Raw genomic sequence first — 20,089 nt, 5'->3', positions numbered from 1 at the left:
AATGCTTACCTGTTAAGGAGAAAAGTAGCCAACTTAGCATCCGTTTTAAAGGATTTCTGGACTTTAAGCTGTCTCCATCTTCCAAAGGCATCTCCAATATTTATCCTTGTTTTACTACACCTCTGGTCATGGTGGGTTTTGATGGATGGCAAGGCTTTTTAGATCGGGTGGAATCTGTTATCTCTGATCCAGTTCGTTTGCTGGCTTCCATAGCTGCAGCATGCAATGTTTTTTGCCTGCAAAGTTGTTCAAATCTGGCAACCCGGCGGTGTCAAAATACTATTGGTGAGTGGGCAGTGGGCGGGATCACACAGGCCAAAACATAAACAGAAATTCCGGCCTGGAATGGAAACTTTAAAGTAGAATATACTGGCTGTAGCATTGTTATCGGAGAAGCCAGTATTTCAACTTAGCATGTTTCCTAATTCTCAAAATGACCATAATATGTCATTAATGATTTAGTACAGTAAAAATATTACATATAGCACCTTTAAATTTAGATCTATCCTGTGCAGTATGTCACCTTACATTTTCCCTCACTAACAAATGCTATATGTCCCCTTCACTCACATTCAATGCATGCAGTCTTTTTGTTTTTCCGCCTCTTGTCTCTGTATCCTCAGAGTAGGCTACTGATTATCTATCAACCTCTTTCTTCAGCTTATCCACCTCTCTTTTCTGTCTCTCTTTCTCCCTCTCTTTAATTTTCTCCTTCTCTCTTTCCCTCTCTCTGTAGTACTCCTCCTTAAGATCCTCTCTGGCTCTGCGTCTGCAGCCATGGGCAGTGATGTGGAAAAGGTCGACATTATTCCCAGAATAGGCATCCCTGTGAGTGGCTCTAAAAACGGCCTCTCGGGCCAGTGCGACAGCCTCATCCACGGTCATTTCCAATCTCCAGCCATCATCAACCACAGCGTATGCATAGGGCGACCCTGAGCCCACTGAGATTATCTCTCCTTTCAGTTGCAGGCCATCACTGCACACATAGCACACCCTGAGTCCAGACTGTCCTCCAATTGTAGACAGAGTACTTTTTGTTTGACATGGTGCATTGGGATCCTTCAAGATCTCCTTCTGAGCTTTTATTGAGGCCATTTTCTCACTGTCTAGATCTGATTGTGCACCATTATTTGCAGATAAAGGAGTATCCTGTTCCATTGCTTTCATAACTTCTCTCATTTTCACACTGGTCTGTTGGGTTGCCCTTGTTATCCGAGTTTCTTCTCCATTCCATTCACACAGAGTAGCTGCCACACACACTTCAGTGCCTTTGAATGGATGAAACATCATGGAGAGCAGATTTGCAGCTTTGCAGCTTTGCAGCTCCACTGATAGTAAGTCTCTTGTGGTGCCGAAGCTGGTAGAGCCTCATTTCACGGGTGAGTATCCATTCCCACAGCATGCAGTCTGCACCACTGCCTGAGGTGGTGACCACCAGGTGTGAGTGGATGGGCAAAATCTTCTAACTATTTGGGCAGCAGATTAGACCTTTGCAGCTCGCGCGTGTGTCTGCAGCGGCTATCATGCCACACTGAAATGTAAAATCAAGAGTGGTGGTACCATGTGCTAGCTGAAAGAGTTGTGGATGGGGTGACATGCAGGAAAAGGTTGTTGGAGCTCTGTTTTTTCTGCTGCTCTGTTGAGGGGGGAAAAGAAAATGAAGAGAACTGTATCTGACAAACTCAAACGGTGTCCTCCAAATAGATGCCATCTCATTTGGTAGGCAAGCACACATGCTGATGTCCTCAAAGATCTCCAGGAAACCACAGACATCCTGCAGAGCCATTTTGCTTTTAGTGAGATAGATGAAACAATAACTGTACGCTGGTGCAACGCTGAGTCTGAGAAGTCGTTCTAAAAGAAAGGTCCCCTCTGAAAGCGGCGATTTATATAGGAGGTGGTGGACACAAAAATTCACACCCATACAGTATGCAAATCCCCATGTATGCAGGTACATAGTTACAGACATACACTGAGAATATGTTGTTTCAGCAAGAATATTAAATATTTTTAATATCTGATACTATGCTTGTGTTCTCGCCACTGAGGCACAACAATGAAGCAACTCTTCAAACATAACTCATGAAAGTGCTGAGAGTGTATCTCATATGAGCTAAGACTCACACACTCACACATACAAAGAGATTCACTTTGATATGCACTCTACTTTCTGTTAGACTGCAATTAAATCTTTATCATAATGTATTTATGAGCAAATGAACCATGCTGTGGATTACTTAGCTTCAAGAAATATCCCAGTTTCATCAAGTTAAACTCAATTGACAGCGCTAATCGGCACTTACAATGGAAGTGAATGGGGTCAATCCGTAAACGTTAAAAAACTCAAAAGCATAGCCACAAAACGTAAACTATTTGTGTGTAAACTTGATTTTAGTGTGGTAATATCGCTTACTAACCTTTTCTGTTTAAAGTTATATCAAATTTTACTTTGTTGCCATGACAACATAATGCCATAAACTCTGTAATCGCGCAAAAACTTTAAACTTTAATTATAATTAATTTTATTTATTTATCACACATTATACATTTGCACATATACAGTGAAATTCTTTTTTTTCACTTATCCCAGCTAGGCTGGGGTCAGAGTGCAGGGTCAGCCATGATACAGTGCCCCTGGAGCAGATAGGGTCAAGGGCCTTGCTCAAGGGCCCAACAGTGGCATCTTGGCAGTGCTGGGGCTTGAACCCCCAACCTTTGATCAGTAACCCAGAGCCTTAACCGCTGAGCTACCACATTAAAAAAATATAAACAACTTTACAGCTTAAATACACAATTGTTAACAGAAGAAGATCTTTAATAAACTATAAGCTTCACATTTCTGCCTTTAAATCCTTCAAAGATTGTCCCCATTCACTTTCGTTGCAATAGCCTCAAAATAACCTCGATTTTTGTTTTTAAAAGAAAGGCAGAGATGATTGGGAATTAATTTTTGTGGTAATCAACATTATGCCACAAAATGCTGTCGATTGAGCTTAACTTGTATTAAATTCAGAATATTCCTTTAACCTGTATAGTCAAATATGAATGCATGTCGAACGTATTGTGGCAATTAACTATTTAAAGTAGCTGGATAGTTTTTGACTACTATTTAATAATCAAAAAAGTATTTACTAGTTATCATTTACAAATAGTGTCAGATTATAATATGTTTTAATGTTTCAGATTGTAATAAGTTTAAGTTTCAAGTTTATTGTCATTTTAGCCATACACTGGTAAACAGTGGAGCAAAATGTTGTTTCACCAGGTCTGCAGTGCAAAATTACACAAAGGACAAGGTCCTTAATTTACTTTATGTACCTTGAAAAATACTATGGTACTGAATGATTACCATGTTCCCCATGTTCAATGTTCAACCATGGATCATCAGCTTTCTGACAGACAGGCAGCAGCTAGTGAGACTGGGGAAACTCACATCAGGGACCCTCACTATTAGCACTGGTGCTCCTCAGGGATGCATTCTCTCTCCACTGCTCTTCTTTCTGAACATGAATGACTGCACTGCAAAGGACGCCTCTGTCAAGCTCCTGAAGTTTGCAGACGACACCACAGTCATTGGCCTCATCCGTGACGTTGACGAGTCTGCATACAGATGGGAGGTTAAACAGCTGGCTGTCTGGTGCGGTCACAACAACCTAGAACTGAACATGCTCAAAACGGTGGAGATGATAGTGGACTTCAGAAGAATCACTCTGGACTCCATACACCCTGCCCACTCCCTCTTTGAACTGTTGCCCTCTGGCTGGCGCTACAGAGCACTGAGTGCCATGACATCCAAGCACAAGAACAGTTTTTACCCTCAGGCCATTTTCCACATGAACAATTAAACTGCATTCAGGACTCCCCCATAGTGCAATAATGTAAATAAATATCTCATGTACATATGTAAATTCACTAATATTTAATTCAATAACTGTACATACCCCTACCTTGCACATATATTACCACTTGCACATGTACATACGCCATTCTATTTTATATGTTCTATTATTTGTATGTCTATTTATACTCGTACCTTGTTTTATATTCTTTGTCTCACTGTAATGTTCTGTGTGCACTTGTTTCTCCTATCACCAAAAAAAAAAAAAAAAAAATGTCCTTGTATATGTAAGAACACATGCACCATGACATTTACATTCCAAGCATTCCAAGATACTTAAAGAATACTAGTAAATGTTCTTAAAACCCTGGTAATATTATGGTAAGCCTAGATTTTAATCAGTAAAGCCCTCGAATATTCTTTCATTTGTCAGTTTCCAGGGTATAATCCGTTTGGCAAACAAATTTAATCTTGATATGCAGAAATCTCTTCACACTCAGTTTAATTTAAGTAGCTGTTTATTACAGTTATCCCCACACAGCTTCTAATAAATGGTCTTATTGTATTAAAAACAACCTGATTATTACATATACAATCTCTCAAATATTTAATTAGTTTGAGAGAACTAATTAAATGTTCTCTCAAAATGACTGGAGTAAATTCAACCTAATTGAAGAGTATTATCTCTTGTTCGCATCTACATCTTGTCTGGTCCACAGTATGATCTCGCTTTGAAGTCTCGCAAGATTCTTACGAGAAAGAGAAACTGCAATTCGAGCTACCGCCACTTTGGATCTATCACATCTGCTACTGACGTGCGGGCACACTTGTTTTGAGCCAACATGGCTTCAGTTTCTCCATAGCTCTGAATCGGTTTCATTTTCCCTCCCATCCCGTCTCCTCACGATGGCGTCCGGCGGTGCAGGTAGCAGGGTCTCCTGCGGGAGAGATTTAAGTTGTGTTCCCGAAGTGGCTGATACCCTCTCCGCGGTAGCCAAATTAGGGTGAGCAAGCGGAGCTATTTGCGCAGTAAACAAGTCAACGAATTTCAGCATTGTGGCTAACTGAAGTAAAATGAATTCAGTTTAAAGTTGACTCAGCCAGGTCGCTGCACGTGATGCACATGAGTGTTTGCTAGCTAGCTGTTAGCGGCTTCTTCTGATCTGCTGCTAATTCATACATGCATCTCCAGCGATTTTATACCACAGCGTTTGACTCTCTTTTGAAGTCTGCGTAAAATTTATTTGCAGGTTCGCTTATAGCTTTCATGCTTATAAGATGCTTGTTTTGAATGGATTCATTAAGTCTTGTTGATGCAATCTGTTCTTTTTCTAACCCAGAACTTCTCAGTGAATGCTAAATGTACATGTTGTGTTTAGAATGGCGTAATGTATCGATTAATCCATGGGGCCATGATATCTAAAGATCATAATATTTAAAGATCTGACCTCATTCATTGACTTATTGTAATTAAGGGCAGCATTATGGTGAGGAGTTGTAATGCATGATGAATACATATAGCCTATGCAATTATTATCATGAATGCAAAAATGCAGCATACATAATACAATTATATTAGTAATGATAAAATAAAATTACTGCATTTCTAAAGATGAATAGACTCTTAAAAACTATATAGTTAATATGGCTAAATGCACTTTATTGTTCTTTAAGAAGATTTTTTTTTTTAGTGTTTTACATTTAGATGTCTGTTATTTCACAATCATTTCCATTTTGTTTTATTAAAATATATAGGTTTTAGTTATCTATTTATGCATTTCTCTTTAGTGATGCAATTAAACTTTACACATGAAATACATTTTCTGGGTTCAATAGAAGTTAAGCTCAATCGTCAGCATTATGTGACTGTTGATTACCACAAAAAATTATTTAGACTTGCCCCTCCTTTTTTCGTCTTTTTTTAAAAGAAAGAGCAAAAATCGGGGGCCCTGGGTAGCTCAGCGAGTATTGACGCTGACTACCACCCCTGGAGTTGCGAGTTCGAATCCAGGTGTCCTAAGCAATCAAATTGGCCCGGTTGCTAGGGAGGGTAGTCACATGGGGTAACCTCCTCGTGGTTGCTATAATGTGTGGTTCTCGTTCTCGGTGGGGTGCGTGGTGAGTTGTGCATGGATGCCGCAGAGAACAGCGTGGGCCTCCACTTCTGCGGTAATGTGCTCAACAAGCCACGTGATAAGATGCACGGATTGACGGTCTCAGACGCGGAGGCAATTGAGATTCGTCCTCTGCCACCCGGATTGAGGCGAGTCACTACGCCACTACGAGGATTTAGAGCACATTGGGAATTGGGCATTCCAAATTGAGGAGAAAGGGGGAGGGGGAAAAAAAGAGCAAAAATCTGGGTTACAGTGAAACACTTACAATGGAAGTGAATGGGGCATTAAATGTAAACATTAAAATGCTCACTGATTTAAATGTATAGCCACAAGACATAAACAATGTGCGTGTTAACATGATTTGTAGTGTGATTGTGTGATTTTACAATTGCATTGTCATAATGATGTAAAGCTGTAAGTAAACCCTTAAATGACCGTAAAAATGACAATTAAAACAACTTTACAGCTCAAATAATACACAAGTTCGAATGGAAGAATTAAAGTGCTTTTTTTTTTTTTTTTTAATTATTGTTATAAGTGTCACATTTCTGCTTTTTAAACCCTCCAAAATTAGCCACAATCAATTCCATTGTAAGTGCCTCTCTTTAACCTTGATTTTTTAAAACAAAGGAGGGATTAGTCAATTATTTTTAGTGGTAATCAACATTATGCCACAAATGCTGTCAGTTGATTTTAACTTGTGTTGAACCTGGAATAATCCTTTGGGTTGCATGCTGAGAAGGTCTGAAGTGTTGAAAGGTATCAGTTTGTGTTCTGTGTGTCTAAAATATATGTCAATCTGCTTCATAGCTTCGATTTCCTGTGCATGCCATTGTTCCATCCACGGTTTCGAAGGGAGCATGAACTGGACCCTGCTAAGTCGCGACCTGGAGCCCTAACCCGCTCTGACCTGCTATTATGTGGCAGAGGTGAGTTAAAGTAATCTGTATGTCTTTTCCAAAAATGATTCACTGAAATAATGCTTTAAGATTATGGAAAACTCCAGTGTGTTATCCATTGTAACAAAAGGTCATATCATGAGAAATCATATTTTCTTTGATCTTTTGAAATAAGAATGATATGTTCTAGGAAAGCGTACGGAAATTGTCAGATCTTACATTTTCCTCCCTTTTTTTCCAAAAAAAAAGTTTACTGTGAAACGGCTCGTTGTGAACTTTCACAATTTCAGGTGACTTTCCACATTTACATGACGAAGTGAGGTAATACGGAGGAAGTAGGATCAATAGTTCCGTTTATTTCTAAGGGTCTGAAGAGAGCTTGGAAAATTATGGAAAACAAAATTATGACTATTATTTACACCAAAATCTAAATTATGACCATTTTACCCCAAAACTTTGCATGAAATAAAAGTGGACCAGAGTGTCAAAATAAGAAATGGTGAAAAATTCTAACTAACTTGTTCTGCATTGCTAGTTACAGCTATGGAGTTTTACATATATTATCTTAGTATATAACTTATGTTATATTTTATCATTGTAATAAAATTCTTCATTCCTTCATTCTTCACTAGACTGGAACACTCTTATCGTAGGAAAGCTGTCACCCTGGATTGAGACTGACTCAGAGTTGACAACAGAACGCAGGAATTCAGAGGCAGTACGTTCATACTCCTCCATATATGTTTGTTATTTAACCCTTATGTTGTGTTGAGATTGACTTGATGTTTGGGGTTCCAGAGACCCCAAAGCCATTTAAGTTTTATGCATTTGGCAGAAGCTTTTATCCAAAGCAACTTAAGCCGGCACCGCACTAGCTTATTTTTCCAGTGATTTTCAGACGTGAGCTTCATTAACATATTCGCCGGCCACGAGGAGGGAGATGAAGTGTGCATTAGTGTCTGCCAGCGTGAGGTCGTTAATCACTTGACCGTCGGGGCTCCCTGCTGAATCAATGGCTTCAAAAACAGAAAAAGCGCATCCGGCATGCTTTAAAAAATCATTCTGTTGGCAAGGCGGGGTCTTGTGTTCTCTTAGAGACCAACGAGCCTCACCTTTTCTGAAGAACTGATGTCAAGCTGATCTGAACATTTTCATTGCACTCAGCTACTTATCATGACAATCTCTGATTGTAATTCTTAGTGATTCTGTCACTAAGCATTTTTCCTGCCTTTTTTTCCTACACTAAAATGACAATAGAAGGCACAACAGTCTGTTTTTATTGAATGCAATTTCTTTGCTCACCGAAAGCTGCATATGGACATATGTGTTCTACGATGTGATAAACACAATCACGCACATTCACAAGGTAAAGTTATTCCATGCATTGCTTTCTGAGGGCATTTCACACCTGGCTTGTTTGCAGCATTTATTTTGGAACTTGGGGCACTTTCACAGCAATCGCACTTGGATCCACACCCAAACAATCGGTTTGAGACCACCTGGATGGAGAAGAATTCTGTAGGTCAGCTCGTCACTGTATATTAGATATATTAGGCGCTATATTAGATATAGTTTGATCTTCACACCATGCACCATTTTGGTCTTTTTAAAAAATAATATATATAACCTTGTGTAAGTGAACTGAAACAGGAAGAAAATGCAATGTTCAAACTATTTTAGCCCCTATTTCTGAACAAATCCAGCAAGCTACAGTGCATACCGTGCAAGGTATACATGTATCAGTTTGTGTTCCCTGGGATTCAAACCCATGATTTTGGCGTTGCTAGTGCCATGCTCTACCAGTTGTGCTACAGGAACCCCATTTGTGTAGAAATAATAATGGTAATTAAAAAATTTACCAAATAATAGTCTCCTTCAAATTATTTTTATATGTCCCTCTGATATAATCACAACTCTGTAGATTTTATTGATGCTTTAAGTCATGAATATTAGTAAACATGTTACAGTAACTTCTAGGGCTTTGTGATATTTCTTAAAAAATTATATCTCAATATTGTTCAGCCTATTGACGATATTCGCTATATATCTCGATAATTATGTATTTACTCTGAAATGGCTTAAGTGTTTTGTATTTTTTCCCCCGGAGGAACCATCATTTCATCCAAAGAGCCATTGTAGCCAAGTAGATTCAATATTTAAAGACATTAAATTCAAATCTATTTAAGCATAATTCGTTTTTCATTAAATAAACACAAGGGAGAATGAAATCCAATCATTTTCAGTGATATGCACTTATTATTTCATATACAGTGATATATAGTAGCTTAATAAAAAGCAGTATTTACCCTCAAATGTTTTTACTAATACATTTTTGTTTATGAACAAGGTGTGCAAAGCTACTTCACTGACTAATTTTTGAAACCCCAGTTGAGCATTGCATAATACTAAATTATTACTGGGACACGTCATGTTTATAATTAATGCTGAATTATCATTATTCTGATTATTTGATTTGCGTTGTGCCACATTTGTAGAATTGTATAGTAACTTGTAGCGGTTACTGATGTTTGGAATTGCGCGAATGCTTGGACCTGCATTACTTTGATTTCACAATGCACATGAACTGATCAGAGAGCACAGATCAGCGCGTCACTGGTTTGTTCTGAATCACAAACAGACCTTGTTTATTTGTCTTTAAATCACAGCCTTTTGTGGATTAATAATCATATATGACCAGCTCGCCGTTTTGATGTTATTTTGATGAATTGTGCAGCCCTGAAAGATCGTGAAATAAGTTTACTGATGCATTCTATGTGAAACTTAATGACCAAATGAAAGCACATTAAAATCATCATGATATTCACGATATTGGTCAATTTTACATCATCAGCAAAATGATCTCCATTATATTGTTGTAAAGATTCTAACAGGAAGGAAGTGGGTTGGCAGTCCAGGTAAATCAGCTTTTATTCAAGCATTCAGCTTCACAAAATATAGGCTTTTCAGCTTCATAAACAAAGAGCAGGCAACACTAAACAGGCTTTCAGATACAGACATGGCTTTTCAGCTTCACGCAACTCTCTCTGCCTCACTCGCGTTCTCGGTGGCCTCTTCAAGCCCATCTCCGTCGTCACTGTAACGAGAAACAGGTGTTACGCATCATTAATCACCAGATGATGGTCCTTACCGCTTTCTCTCTCCCCAGTGACAGACACACGACCACGTCCCGCTCCACAATCGTTAATATTTGATTTATCATCGAGCTCTAGTAACTTCACAGGACAATGTAGACACATCGCAATCGGTTAACACACGAGTATTGTTCAATTCATATGAGCATGACAAGCAATATAAGCTTCAATAACCCTACCAGACAACATATCCAAGCATTATAGCAAGTAAAGAAATTTGCCAAACAGTTCACAGATACAGAGTGCTGTGGAAAATATTTGCCCCATCCTGATTTCTTCTGTTTTTGTGTATTTTTCAGATCTTCAAACATGATATAAAACAAAGGCAACCTGAGTAAACACAAAATACAGTTTTCAAATATATATTTTTTTATTGGAGCAAAAAAGTTATCCAACACCTATATCACCCATGTGAAAAACTAACTGCCCCCTTAAACTGAATAGCTGGTTGTGCCACCTTTAGCAGCAACAACTGCAACCAAACGCTTCCGATAACTGGAGATCAGTCTTTCACAATGCTGTGATGGAATTTTGGCCCACTCTTTTTTGCAGAACTGCTTTAGTTCAGCCACATTGGAGGGTTTTCGAGCATGAACTGCCAGTTTAAGGTCCTGCCACAGCATCTCAATCAGGTTCAAGTCTGGACTTTGACTAGGCCACTCCAGAACTTTAATTTTGCTTCTTTTGAGCCATCCAGAGGTGGACTTACACCTAGGCTTTGGAACATTGTCTTGCTTCATAATCCAGTTGCGCTTGAGCTTCAACTCATAGGCTGATGACTGGAGGTTCTCCTTTAGGATTTTCTGGTAGAGAGCAGAATTCATGTTTCTCTCAATTATTGCAAGTCACCCTGGCCCTGAAGCAGCAAAGCATCCCCACACCATCACACTACCACCACCATGCTTGACTGTAGGTATGATGTTCTTTTTGTGGAATTCTGTGTGTGATTTATGCCAGATGTAACGGAACCCCTGTCTTCTTAACAGTTCAACTTTTGACTCATCAGTCCTGTTTCTGATAGTGGAGTCATGATCACATTGATGTGATAGAGGCCTGCAGTTTCTTGGATGTTGTCTTTGGCTTTTTTGTGACTTCCTGGATGAGTTGTCATTGTGCTCTTGGAGGAATTTTGGAATATCGGCCACTTCTGGGAAGGTTCACTACTGTGCCAAGTTTTCTCCATTTGGAGATAATGTCTCTCACTGTGGTTCTTTGGAGTCCCAGAGCCTTTGAAATAGCTTTGTAACCCTTCCCAAACTGATGTATTTCAGTCACCTTTTTCCTCATCATTTCTGGAATTTCAAATGACCTTGGCATAGTGTGCTACTGGGTGAGACCTTTTAGCCAACTTCATGCTGCAAGAAGTTGTTATATTTAGATGTCGATTTGATTGAACAGGGCTGGCAGTAATCAGGCCTGGGTGTGTCTAGTCCAGCTGAACCCCATTATGTATGCAGTTTCATAGATTTAGTAACTAAGGGCAATTACTTTTTCACACAGGCCCAGTTGGTATTGGATAACATTTTTGCTTCAATAAATGACATTATCATTTTAAAACTGTATTTTGTGTTTACTCTGTTTTTTGCCTATGTTTTATGTTAGATTTTGTTTTAATTTTTGAAACAATTTAGTAAGAGATTTACACAAAAACAGAAGAAATCAGGATGGGGGCAAATACTTTTCCATTGCACTGTAAACATTGAACCAGAATGCAGCAATGCTGTCCTGAACTGTGTGATTGACTGACTGAACTGAAAAGTGTAGTTTCCCCAGTCGTAACACGTGACAGCCGGTACTACTACTCTGTGTTTACAGACATGATGGCACCGTTTTTTTTTTTTTTTTTATGTACTGAATCAATACTGGATTTTGAAAGTCTTCCTTAGTCAGCTTTAAGAAAGGTTGTTGTTATGCAGTACAGAGCTGAAGTCTTCATGTGGACAATTTGTAGACCTGGAATAATTTTGGATGAGATCCATTCAAACTGCAGTATTATCGTATCTTTAATTAAGAGTCATGTTTGGAGCTCTGCCCAACAAAGAAGAAGCAGAGCAGGTTTGTTATTTATTTTGATGTGATCACTCCTAATGTCTTTTGTGCCCTTGCTGCAGGCGCTGGTACAGGAGCTGAATTTCTGTGCTTATCTGGGGCTGCCAGCTTTCATGATTCCCCTCAGGGGTCCGCACTGTGCCAACCTGGCTCGAATCCTGCTCAACCACATCCACACAGGACACCACTCTTGCATGGTAATGGCAATCTGTAGCATAGAATGAAAACAAATATGCTCAGAAGAACACGCCATTATTCATTTTTGTGTACACCCTGGGCCTATCATTTACACATAATCTTCATTCCGGCTGCTTCCCTCTGTTCAACGATGTAAATTTAATTAGTTGGTGTGAATAGACTGTTTATCATTTGTACCTTCTATCCATATGCAATTCAAAATAAGACTGCTGTATGAATTATCCATAAAGAAAAATCAAATGATCATACGCCTTTGCCATATGATGTTATTTTATTATTCGTATTAATGGTCTAATTAGCCTTAATGAAATCACCTTATTAGCCTTAATGAAATCACCTTATTAGCCTTAATGAAAATTAGCCCCATTAAATTGCTTTAAGAGTAATGTCACAGACTCACATAGCCCTTTTCCACTGACATGGTTCGGGTGCGGGTTCTTGGGCTGGTGCGAATTCTCGATTCCATCGGTTCCGCACATTTCCACCACAGAAAAATCCGTTCTGGGCCCAAAAACCTGGTTCTGCACCGGCCCCAAAAGCTTGCTGGTCTCTGCGCAGGAGCCGATTACGTCAGGGGATGGAGGGCGGGGTAATGTTTCGTCACCATGGTAAAGTTTTCCCAAACAAAAACAGTAGCTACCGTCTGCAGCAAGGATTACTTCTTCACTCTATAACAACAATAAAAACCCCACAAAATTATCAGACATCAAAAGCGTTCAGGTAACACAACGAAACGAGTGCTCTACTTGCGATATGGTATTTACGAAGATCCGAGATAAACTAGAGAGATCACAAAGGAAAAAAATACTCTACAAGAATGAAGATGCAACACGAAATGATGCATGCCAGCTTCAATCGGACAAATAACCAAATCATAAACAAATTGAAAAACACTTCAGGGAGTACAGGGATCATAAGAAGGACATAAGCAAAAGCGACAGTGGACGGAGCAATGATGTTTTGGACTTGGACACCGACCAGCCGGCATTGAATTCAGCCAGTAACGCTCGTGATAAACAGTGAATTGCCTGTGTCAAATGCAGCTGATCTCAGTAAATTGTTGTATTTGCAATTCTGTATATTCAATTCTGCATCACGTACATAATTCCTGTATTTACCTACCAGATTGCTCACTAGAATGTGCATATGTTGAAATGATGAGTGCAAAGGTAAAACCTTACAATGCTAGTAAGAACACAGCACCAACTCAATTATACTGGTAAGCCACATAATGCATTAATCAGTGTTGAAGGAAAAAAATCATGTGGTGTTCGCAGTTGGTTGCTCCTTTATTGGTTGTAATACTTCAGTTGGTTAGGAATTAATTAGTTCCAAGGTTTTCAAACTGGGAGGCTCGCCTCCCCAGGGGGGTGCCAGGGCTTGTCAGGGGAGGCGCGGAGATTGATGATAAATATACACAGGAAAATCAAAAGATACAAAAAAACAATAAAATATATTGTCAAGATAAATGAAAATTAATAGCTTAATGGACCGTAGTCCATCTTAATAGACTGTAGCTTTATGGCATTATAATATGATTCAATTTGTGAACGAATGCATTTCATGCAAGAGCGCATCCATGTACCGGTTGCGCGAGCACGAATCTCTCCGCTCGCACGCGCATTTCCTTCGTTCTCGCACAAAACTGAATGTGCGCTCTCAAATATATGCTGCTCTATGAAATATCCCTGCTCTTGCTCATAGAGTGCATGTGCATGCTCAAAAAGTGTCCTGTGCACTTGCGAATCTATTATAAATCCATTTAGTTCTGTCTCTGTTCATCCGTAAAGACGTGTCCATTGTTACGAGTTCAACATGATATCAGGTCGATGTGCCTTCATGTGTTTGACAAGTGCAGTTTAACATAGAGACACTGGCTCATGTGATTCGAGTTTATCACAAATATAGGCAAAAAAATAGTTAAGTAATTCCATTGTCATAAGGGAAAACATGAATTTTAATAAAAATTATGCAGAATAAGGTTACATGTTATTAATAGATATATTTATAGCCGTTACTACAGTGTATGACGTATTGCCAATTGAGTCTTGTAAGACTGAATTTACGGTTGATTCCATTGGTGAATTGCTCCAACACCTGAAATATGATGCATTTTGATAATAATAACACTAGAGGATAATACCTGATAAAAAGTCCAGAATGAACTGCATTTATTATTTACATGGCTATTGTATAGGCCTATATACAAATTTATTGTAAATCTGCAAAAAAAAAAAGAAAAGGGGGGGGGGGGGGTGTAAAGATGGTGCGGTCTTGTACATTATGTCAGAGGGAGGGGGCTCACTGTTTAAGACTTTGAAAACCTGAATTAGTTCAATGTTAATTTGTTTTCATTGACGTAGTTTTGGATACGAGTTCCGCTGCTGGCTCCAGAGGACATGCGTGAGGATCTCATCGAGAACGATCCCTCTAAACAAATGGATGACAGCAGCACTGATGAGAAGACCTGGGCATGGTGAGAGATCTGGAACAAAGCCATTTGTTTAATTAAATATAGATATCAAATAAGTGATCTAATTAAAAGCATCTCATCAATTGATGGTAAACGTGAACATTTTTGTTCAGGAGCTGTGCTCACCCATATTTGTGGCTGCGTGTATTATAAAATATTCTGCTGCATTATGAACTGCATTGTGATTTGATGGTCATTGTTCATTTAATTTCCTTTTTCCTTTACAGGTGGCACTCATTTAGAACACTTTGTGACTATAACAAGAGGATTTGCCTCGGTAAGACTGAAAAACTCAAATGTCCAGTGAGTGTATAGATAATTGCATTTGAAGGAAAAGTTCACCCAAAATTACAAAACTCTGTCATCATTTACTCAACCTTATGTTGTTCCAAGCCTATAACGTTTTTTCTTCCATGGAATACAAAAGGAAGTGTTTGAAGAATGTTCATGCTGCTCTTTTTCATGCAGTGAAAGTAGTCAGTGACCAGTGACACACTAAACAGCTCTATTAACTGATAAGCTTCCCCTTTACCATAGCTCTCAAATCTGCCACATTTTTAGTTATATTTTTTTGTGTATATGATTTTTTTTAATGGTTTTTTTTATAGTATTTATTGTGGCTGCATGTATTTATTGTGGCTCCACTAGGGATGGGCATTTTTGAGTAATTTTGTAGTTGAGTACTCTAACCCACAAAAAACTAGTATGACACTTGTCATTTGTCAAGTCATTTTTATTTGTATAGCGCTTTTCACAAAACACAATTTCAAAGCAGCTTTACAGAAAATCATGCATTAGCAAAAAATTAAACTGTAATATCTGTAAAGTCTTAGAGTGATCATTGTGTAGTTTGATTAAATATGATTGTACATTTGGTATAAAAGTAAATAAATAATTGTATTTAGAACCCCAGTGAGCAAGCCAAAGGCAACTGTGGCAAGGAACACAAACTCCATAAGATGTTGGTTAATGGAGAAAAATAACCTTGGGAGAAACCAGGCTCACTGTGGGGGCCAGTTCCCCTCTGGGTAACCAGCATGAATATAATGCCAATATTAGTTATTTATGTGCAGTGAAGGTCATGGTTTAAGATTAGTAAACTAAGTAAGGGTTAAGGTCCAGTGTTTAAAAAAAAAAAAAAAAAAAAACTTTATAAATAGGGCTGAAAGGATAAGTCGACGTTATTGACAAAGTCGACAAAAAAAAAAATTGTTGACAAAAATTTTCATTGTTGAATAATCATTTAACATAACATGAGATCATATGAAACTCTTAATGATGACGCGCGAGAGGAGCACTGCAGCTCGCGCCTGACTGAGGAGAGGAAGAATTAAACAGCTCACAGTCCAGACGCACTCCAAACTTTCCAAACAGCTTCAGGTGATGTACATCACAAAGTATGAGGGAATAATACATTGAAACTGCAAACTGCACCCGGCTGTGGGGGCCTGGGTAGCTCAGCAAGTATTGATGCTGACTACCACCCCTGGAGTCACGAGTTTGAATCCAGGGTGTGCTGAGTGACTCCAGCCATGTCTCTTAAGCAACCAAATTGGCCCGGATGCTAGGGAGGCTAGAGTCATATGGGCTAACCTCCTTTTGGTCGCGATTAGTGGTTCTCGCTCTCAATGGGGCGCGTGGTTAGTTGTGCGTGGATCGCGGAGAATAGCATGAGCCTCCACATGCTGTGAGTCTGTGCGGTGTCATGCACAGTGAGCCACGTGATAAGATGCACGGATTGACTGTCTCAGAAGTGGAGGCAACTGAGACTTGTCCTTCGCCACCCGGACTGAGGTGAGTAACTGCGCCACCATGAGAACCTAGTAAGTAGTGGATTTGGGCATACCAAAATTGTGGAGAAAAGGGGATGTTTAAAAAAAAAAAGAAACTGCACCCGGCTGAGGCACGCACTGTCGCGGGGACGCTCATCCCTCGACCGCGCACGCTTGCTGCAGCTACATTATAACATGATGGCTCGTGACTTCTTGAATCATAATACAGTATATATGTCACTGTGTATTTCTTATTGTGAAGAAAATTGGCAATACGCAGCTTTATTAATAAGAGAGTGGGGTTTTTTTGTGAGTTAAAGTGAACAAAAAGGTGAGAGAAAGTAGTCTTCACCCCATTATACACTGCAACAAAATGTGTTTTTGATTTGTTTTTGTTTTGGCTTGTTTTCCAAAAAATTATATTTAAAACTCATTTAAAACAACGTACATTTACTTTAGCAGCTATAATGCAGAACAAAAAATGTTTTATCTGAGAATGTTGAATATAATATAATATAATATATTAAAAATAAATATTTTAAAATATCTAAAAATACTTTAGTACTAAAAATACTATATATAAAAAAAAAAGATGCATTCACCTGAGCAGCAGCGTATAAGATATTTAGACTTGCTTTTAGAGAATAGATCTTAAGTTTATTTTGTCTTTACTGCACTTGCAGAAGTATAACAAAGTGAAAAATACACTTATATACAAAATACACTTATTTAAGATACATTCTCTTAAAGCAAGTCTAAGGGTGCTTTCACACTGGCAGTTTAGTTCGAAACAGAGCACAGTTCACATGGAAAATTGGTAATGTGAAAGCTGTCATGCGGACCGGGCAGCGGTGGTACCGAACCCGAGACTACCTGTAGGAGGCAGTTTGAGTTCGGTTGCAGTGGAACTGTAGCGCGATTTGCATGAATGTGAAAGCAACTCTGACTTGGGTGCGCACCCGTTCAGGAAGTAAAGTAACCTGCGCTTGCGTTTTTCATTCCTGAAAGTCCCAAAAAAGTAATGACACCACAATGACACAAGTACAATCAACTCTATAAATTATGTCTGTCTGTCTGTCTATCTATCTATCTATCTTATACTATTATTGGTTATAAATATAGGGTATATGACAGTGGCGATAACTTCACCTTGGACACGAGCGTAAGCGTGCAGTGTAAACAAAGATGCAAATTAATTCCTTGCAATCAGCTGTCTCCTCAAAAAAACGCAGTTTGCGAGCAGCAGCAAGCCGTCTTTTCCCGGACATCTGATGAGTTACGCCATGAAGCACACATGTACGCAGTTGTCGTTCACTCTGCTGTGCATAATGGAATCAAAAAAACAAAAAGTATGATGATTCGCATTGTGTTCTCCATGCGTGTTTGTGATGACGTAAGATGAATGCAAATGGACCGGGGTTCGATAGAATGAAGTGAGTGTGAAACCAGACGAACGCTGTGGGGGGCACCGGGAACAGTCGTACTCGGAATCGGACCGCAGCAAACGTGCCCAGTGTGAAAGCACCCTAAATATCTTATATGTTGCTTCTCAAGTAAACGTATCTTGTTTTAAGAATTTTTAGACAATTTTAAAATGGAAAACAAGACATGAACACTTGATAACAATAGGATTTTTTTGCAGTGAATTTCTTTACTGAATTAAACTTAATAAAAAGTATTTTTTTCCCTTTAATTCAGTGAATGTCATTTAGAGGTATTTTTAAAGTTGGTTTTGTCCTCTGTATTGTTAGCAAGCACGTTTAGTACAACCTTTAAAGTCGGGGCACAAGCTGAATAGTCGGTTAAGAGCTAATGATTAATCATTGCAGTAATTGCCGAATAGTTGAATATATGTTCTAATAATCGTTAGATTAATCGAATATCAAAATCATTAGTTGCAGCCCTGTTTATGAACTGTAAGATTAATGAATAATGTCTTTGAAGTCCATCCTGGTTTAACTGCAGAAGTTCACAGAGATGCATTGTCCTTTGTGATGTCTGGCTAGCACCGGCTGCATTTAGTCATTATCACTCAGAGACACATAGCAGTGGAGTCCGACACCAAGCAGGAACGGAGCTGGAGCTGGATCTATTAACATCTATTTCTTTTTTTTAATTCATATCCCGAGGTTGAGACATGGAAACAAATAGAATAAAATTAGCATAGATGTCATTCAGTTTTATGAAGATTTATAGATCATGATAGATGTTTCTGGTTCCGGCAGACCTAAGCAGCCTAATTGTGAGTTGATGGATAAATTAGGTGTATGTCTGGCTAAAAAGATTAGTCTTTAGTCTAGACTTAAACTGAGTTAGTGTGTCTGCATCCCGAACAGTGTTAGGGAAACTATTCAATAGTTTAGGAGCCAAATGGAAAAGGATCTACCTCCTTTTGTGGATTTTGATATTTTAGGAACTATTAACATGCCAGAATTTTGTGATCGTAATGAACGTGATGGAATATAGTGTGTCAGAAGGTCACTTAAGTACTGTGGAGCTAGACCGTTCAAAGCTTTGTATGTAGTTAAAATGAACTACGATAAAATGGGGCTAATATGATCATATTTCTTGGTTCTTGTCAGCACTCTTGCAGCTGCATTTTGAACCAATTGAAGTTTATTTATTGAACTTGCTGGATATCCTCCCAGCAATGCATTACAATAATCTAGTCTTAAGGTCATGAACGCATTAATTAGTTTTTCGGCATTAGAAACAGAGCATGTAACTTAGCAATATTTCTGAGGTGGAAAAATGCTGTTCTACAAACATTGGAAATTTGATTTTCAAAGGACAGATTGGTATCAAATATAACACTTAAGTTCTTCGCTGTAGAAGACAGTACATCCATCGAGAGTCAAATTATATTTTAGCGGCTTATTTTTAGAGGTTTTTGGTTCAATAATTAGTACCTCTGTTTCGTCGGAATTGACTAGAAGGAAATTTCTGGCCATCCAGTCTTTGATTTCATTGAAACATTCTGCTAATTTGGAGAATTGTGAATTTTCATTGGGTTTAGAAGAAATATAAAGTTGGGTATCATCGGCATAACAGTGGAAACTTATTCCATGATTCCTGATAATATCTTCCAGGGGAAGCATATATAAGGAGAAAAGCAGAGGCCCTAAAACTGATCCCTGTGGCACTCCATACTTTTTTTTTTTTTTATTTGACAATTCCTCGTTTACACATACAAAGTGGTAGCATTCTGATAAATAGCATCTAAACCATGCTAATGCAAGTCCACTAATGCCAACATAAATCTCCAGCCTATTCAAGAGAATGTCTTGATCTGTCGTGTCGAATTCAGCACTAAGATCTAAAAGCACTAGAAGCAATTAGATGATAAGAGCAAATACAGCTGCAATTAGATGATAAGAGCATGTCATTTGTAACTCTGATAAGTGTAGTCTCTGTACTGTGATGGGGCCTAAATCCTGACTGAAATTGTTCATATACCATACCATTTCTCTGTAGAAATGAACATAGTTGGGAGGACACTACCTTTTCTGGTATTTTCGACATAAATGGTAGATTTGAAATCGGTCTGTAATTAGCCAATTCTCCAGGATCAAGCTGAAGCTTCTTAATAAG

General features: G+C 38.7%; 1 protein-coding gene and 1 pseudogene across 1 annotated transcript in view; one reads left to right on the top strand and one right to left on the bottom strand.

The window, feature by feature from the left end:
- Positions 1 to 636: 636 nt before the first annotated feature.
- Positions 637 to 1,786, bottom strand: LOC127441204 (proteasome subunit beta type-11-like; annotated as a pseudogene).
- Positions 1,787 to 4,680: 2,894 nt separating this feature from the next.
- Positions 4,681 to 20,089, top strand: part of LOC127440632 (protein arginine N-methyltransferase 5-like) — a 29,164-nt gene continuing 13,755 nt past the window's right edge. The window contains exons 1-6 of the mRNA XM_051697352.1: positions 4,681 to 4,842; positions 6,766 to 6,884; positions 7,487 to 7,572; positions 12,118 to 12,252; positions 14,617 to 14,729; positions 14,954 to 15,003. Coding sequence (XP_051553312.1) covers positions 4,745 to 4,842; positions 6,766 to 6,884; positions 7,487 to 7,572; positions 12,118 to 12,252; positions 14,617 to 14,729; positions 14,954 to 15,003 — 601 coding nt within the window. The 5' untranslated portion in view covers positions 4,681 to 4,744. The remainder of the gene's footprint in view (positions 4,843 to 6,765; positions 6,885 to 7,486; positions 7,573 to 12,117; positions 12,253 to 14,616; positions 14,730 to 14,953; positions 15,004 to 20,089) is intronic.

This window comes from Myxocyprinus asiaticus, chromosome 5, assembly GCF_019703515.2.
Source record: "Myxocyprinus asiaticus isolate MX2 ecotype Aquarium Trade chromosome 5, UBuf_Myxa_2, whole genome shotgun sequence".
Classification (NCBI taxonomy): Eukaryota; Metazoa; Chordata; class Actinopteri; order Cypriniformes; family Catostomidae; genus Myxocyprinus; species Myxocyprinus asiaticus.
This window is presented reverse-complemented; position numbering and strand designations above follow the sequence as displayed.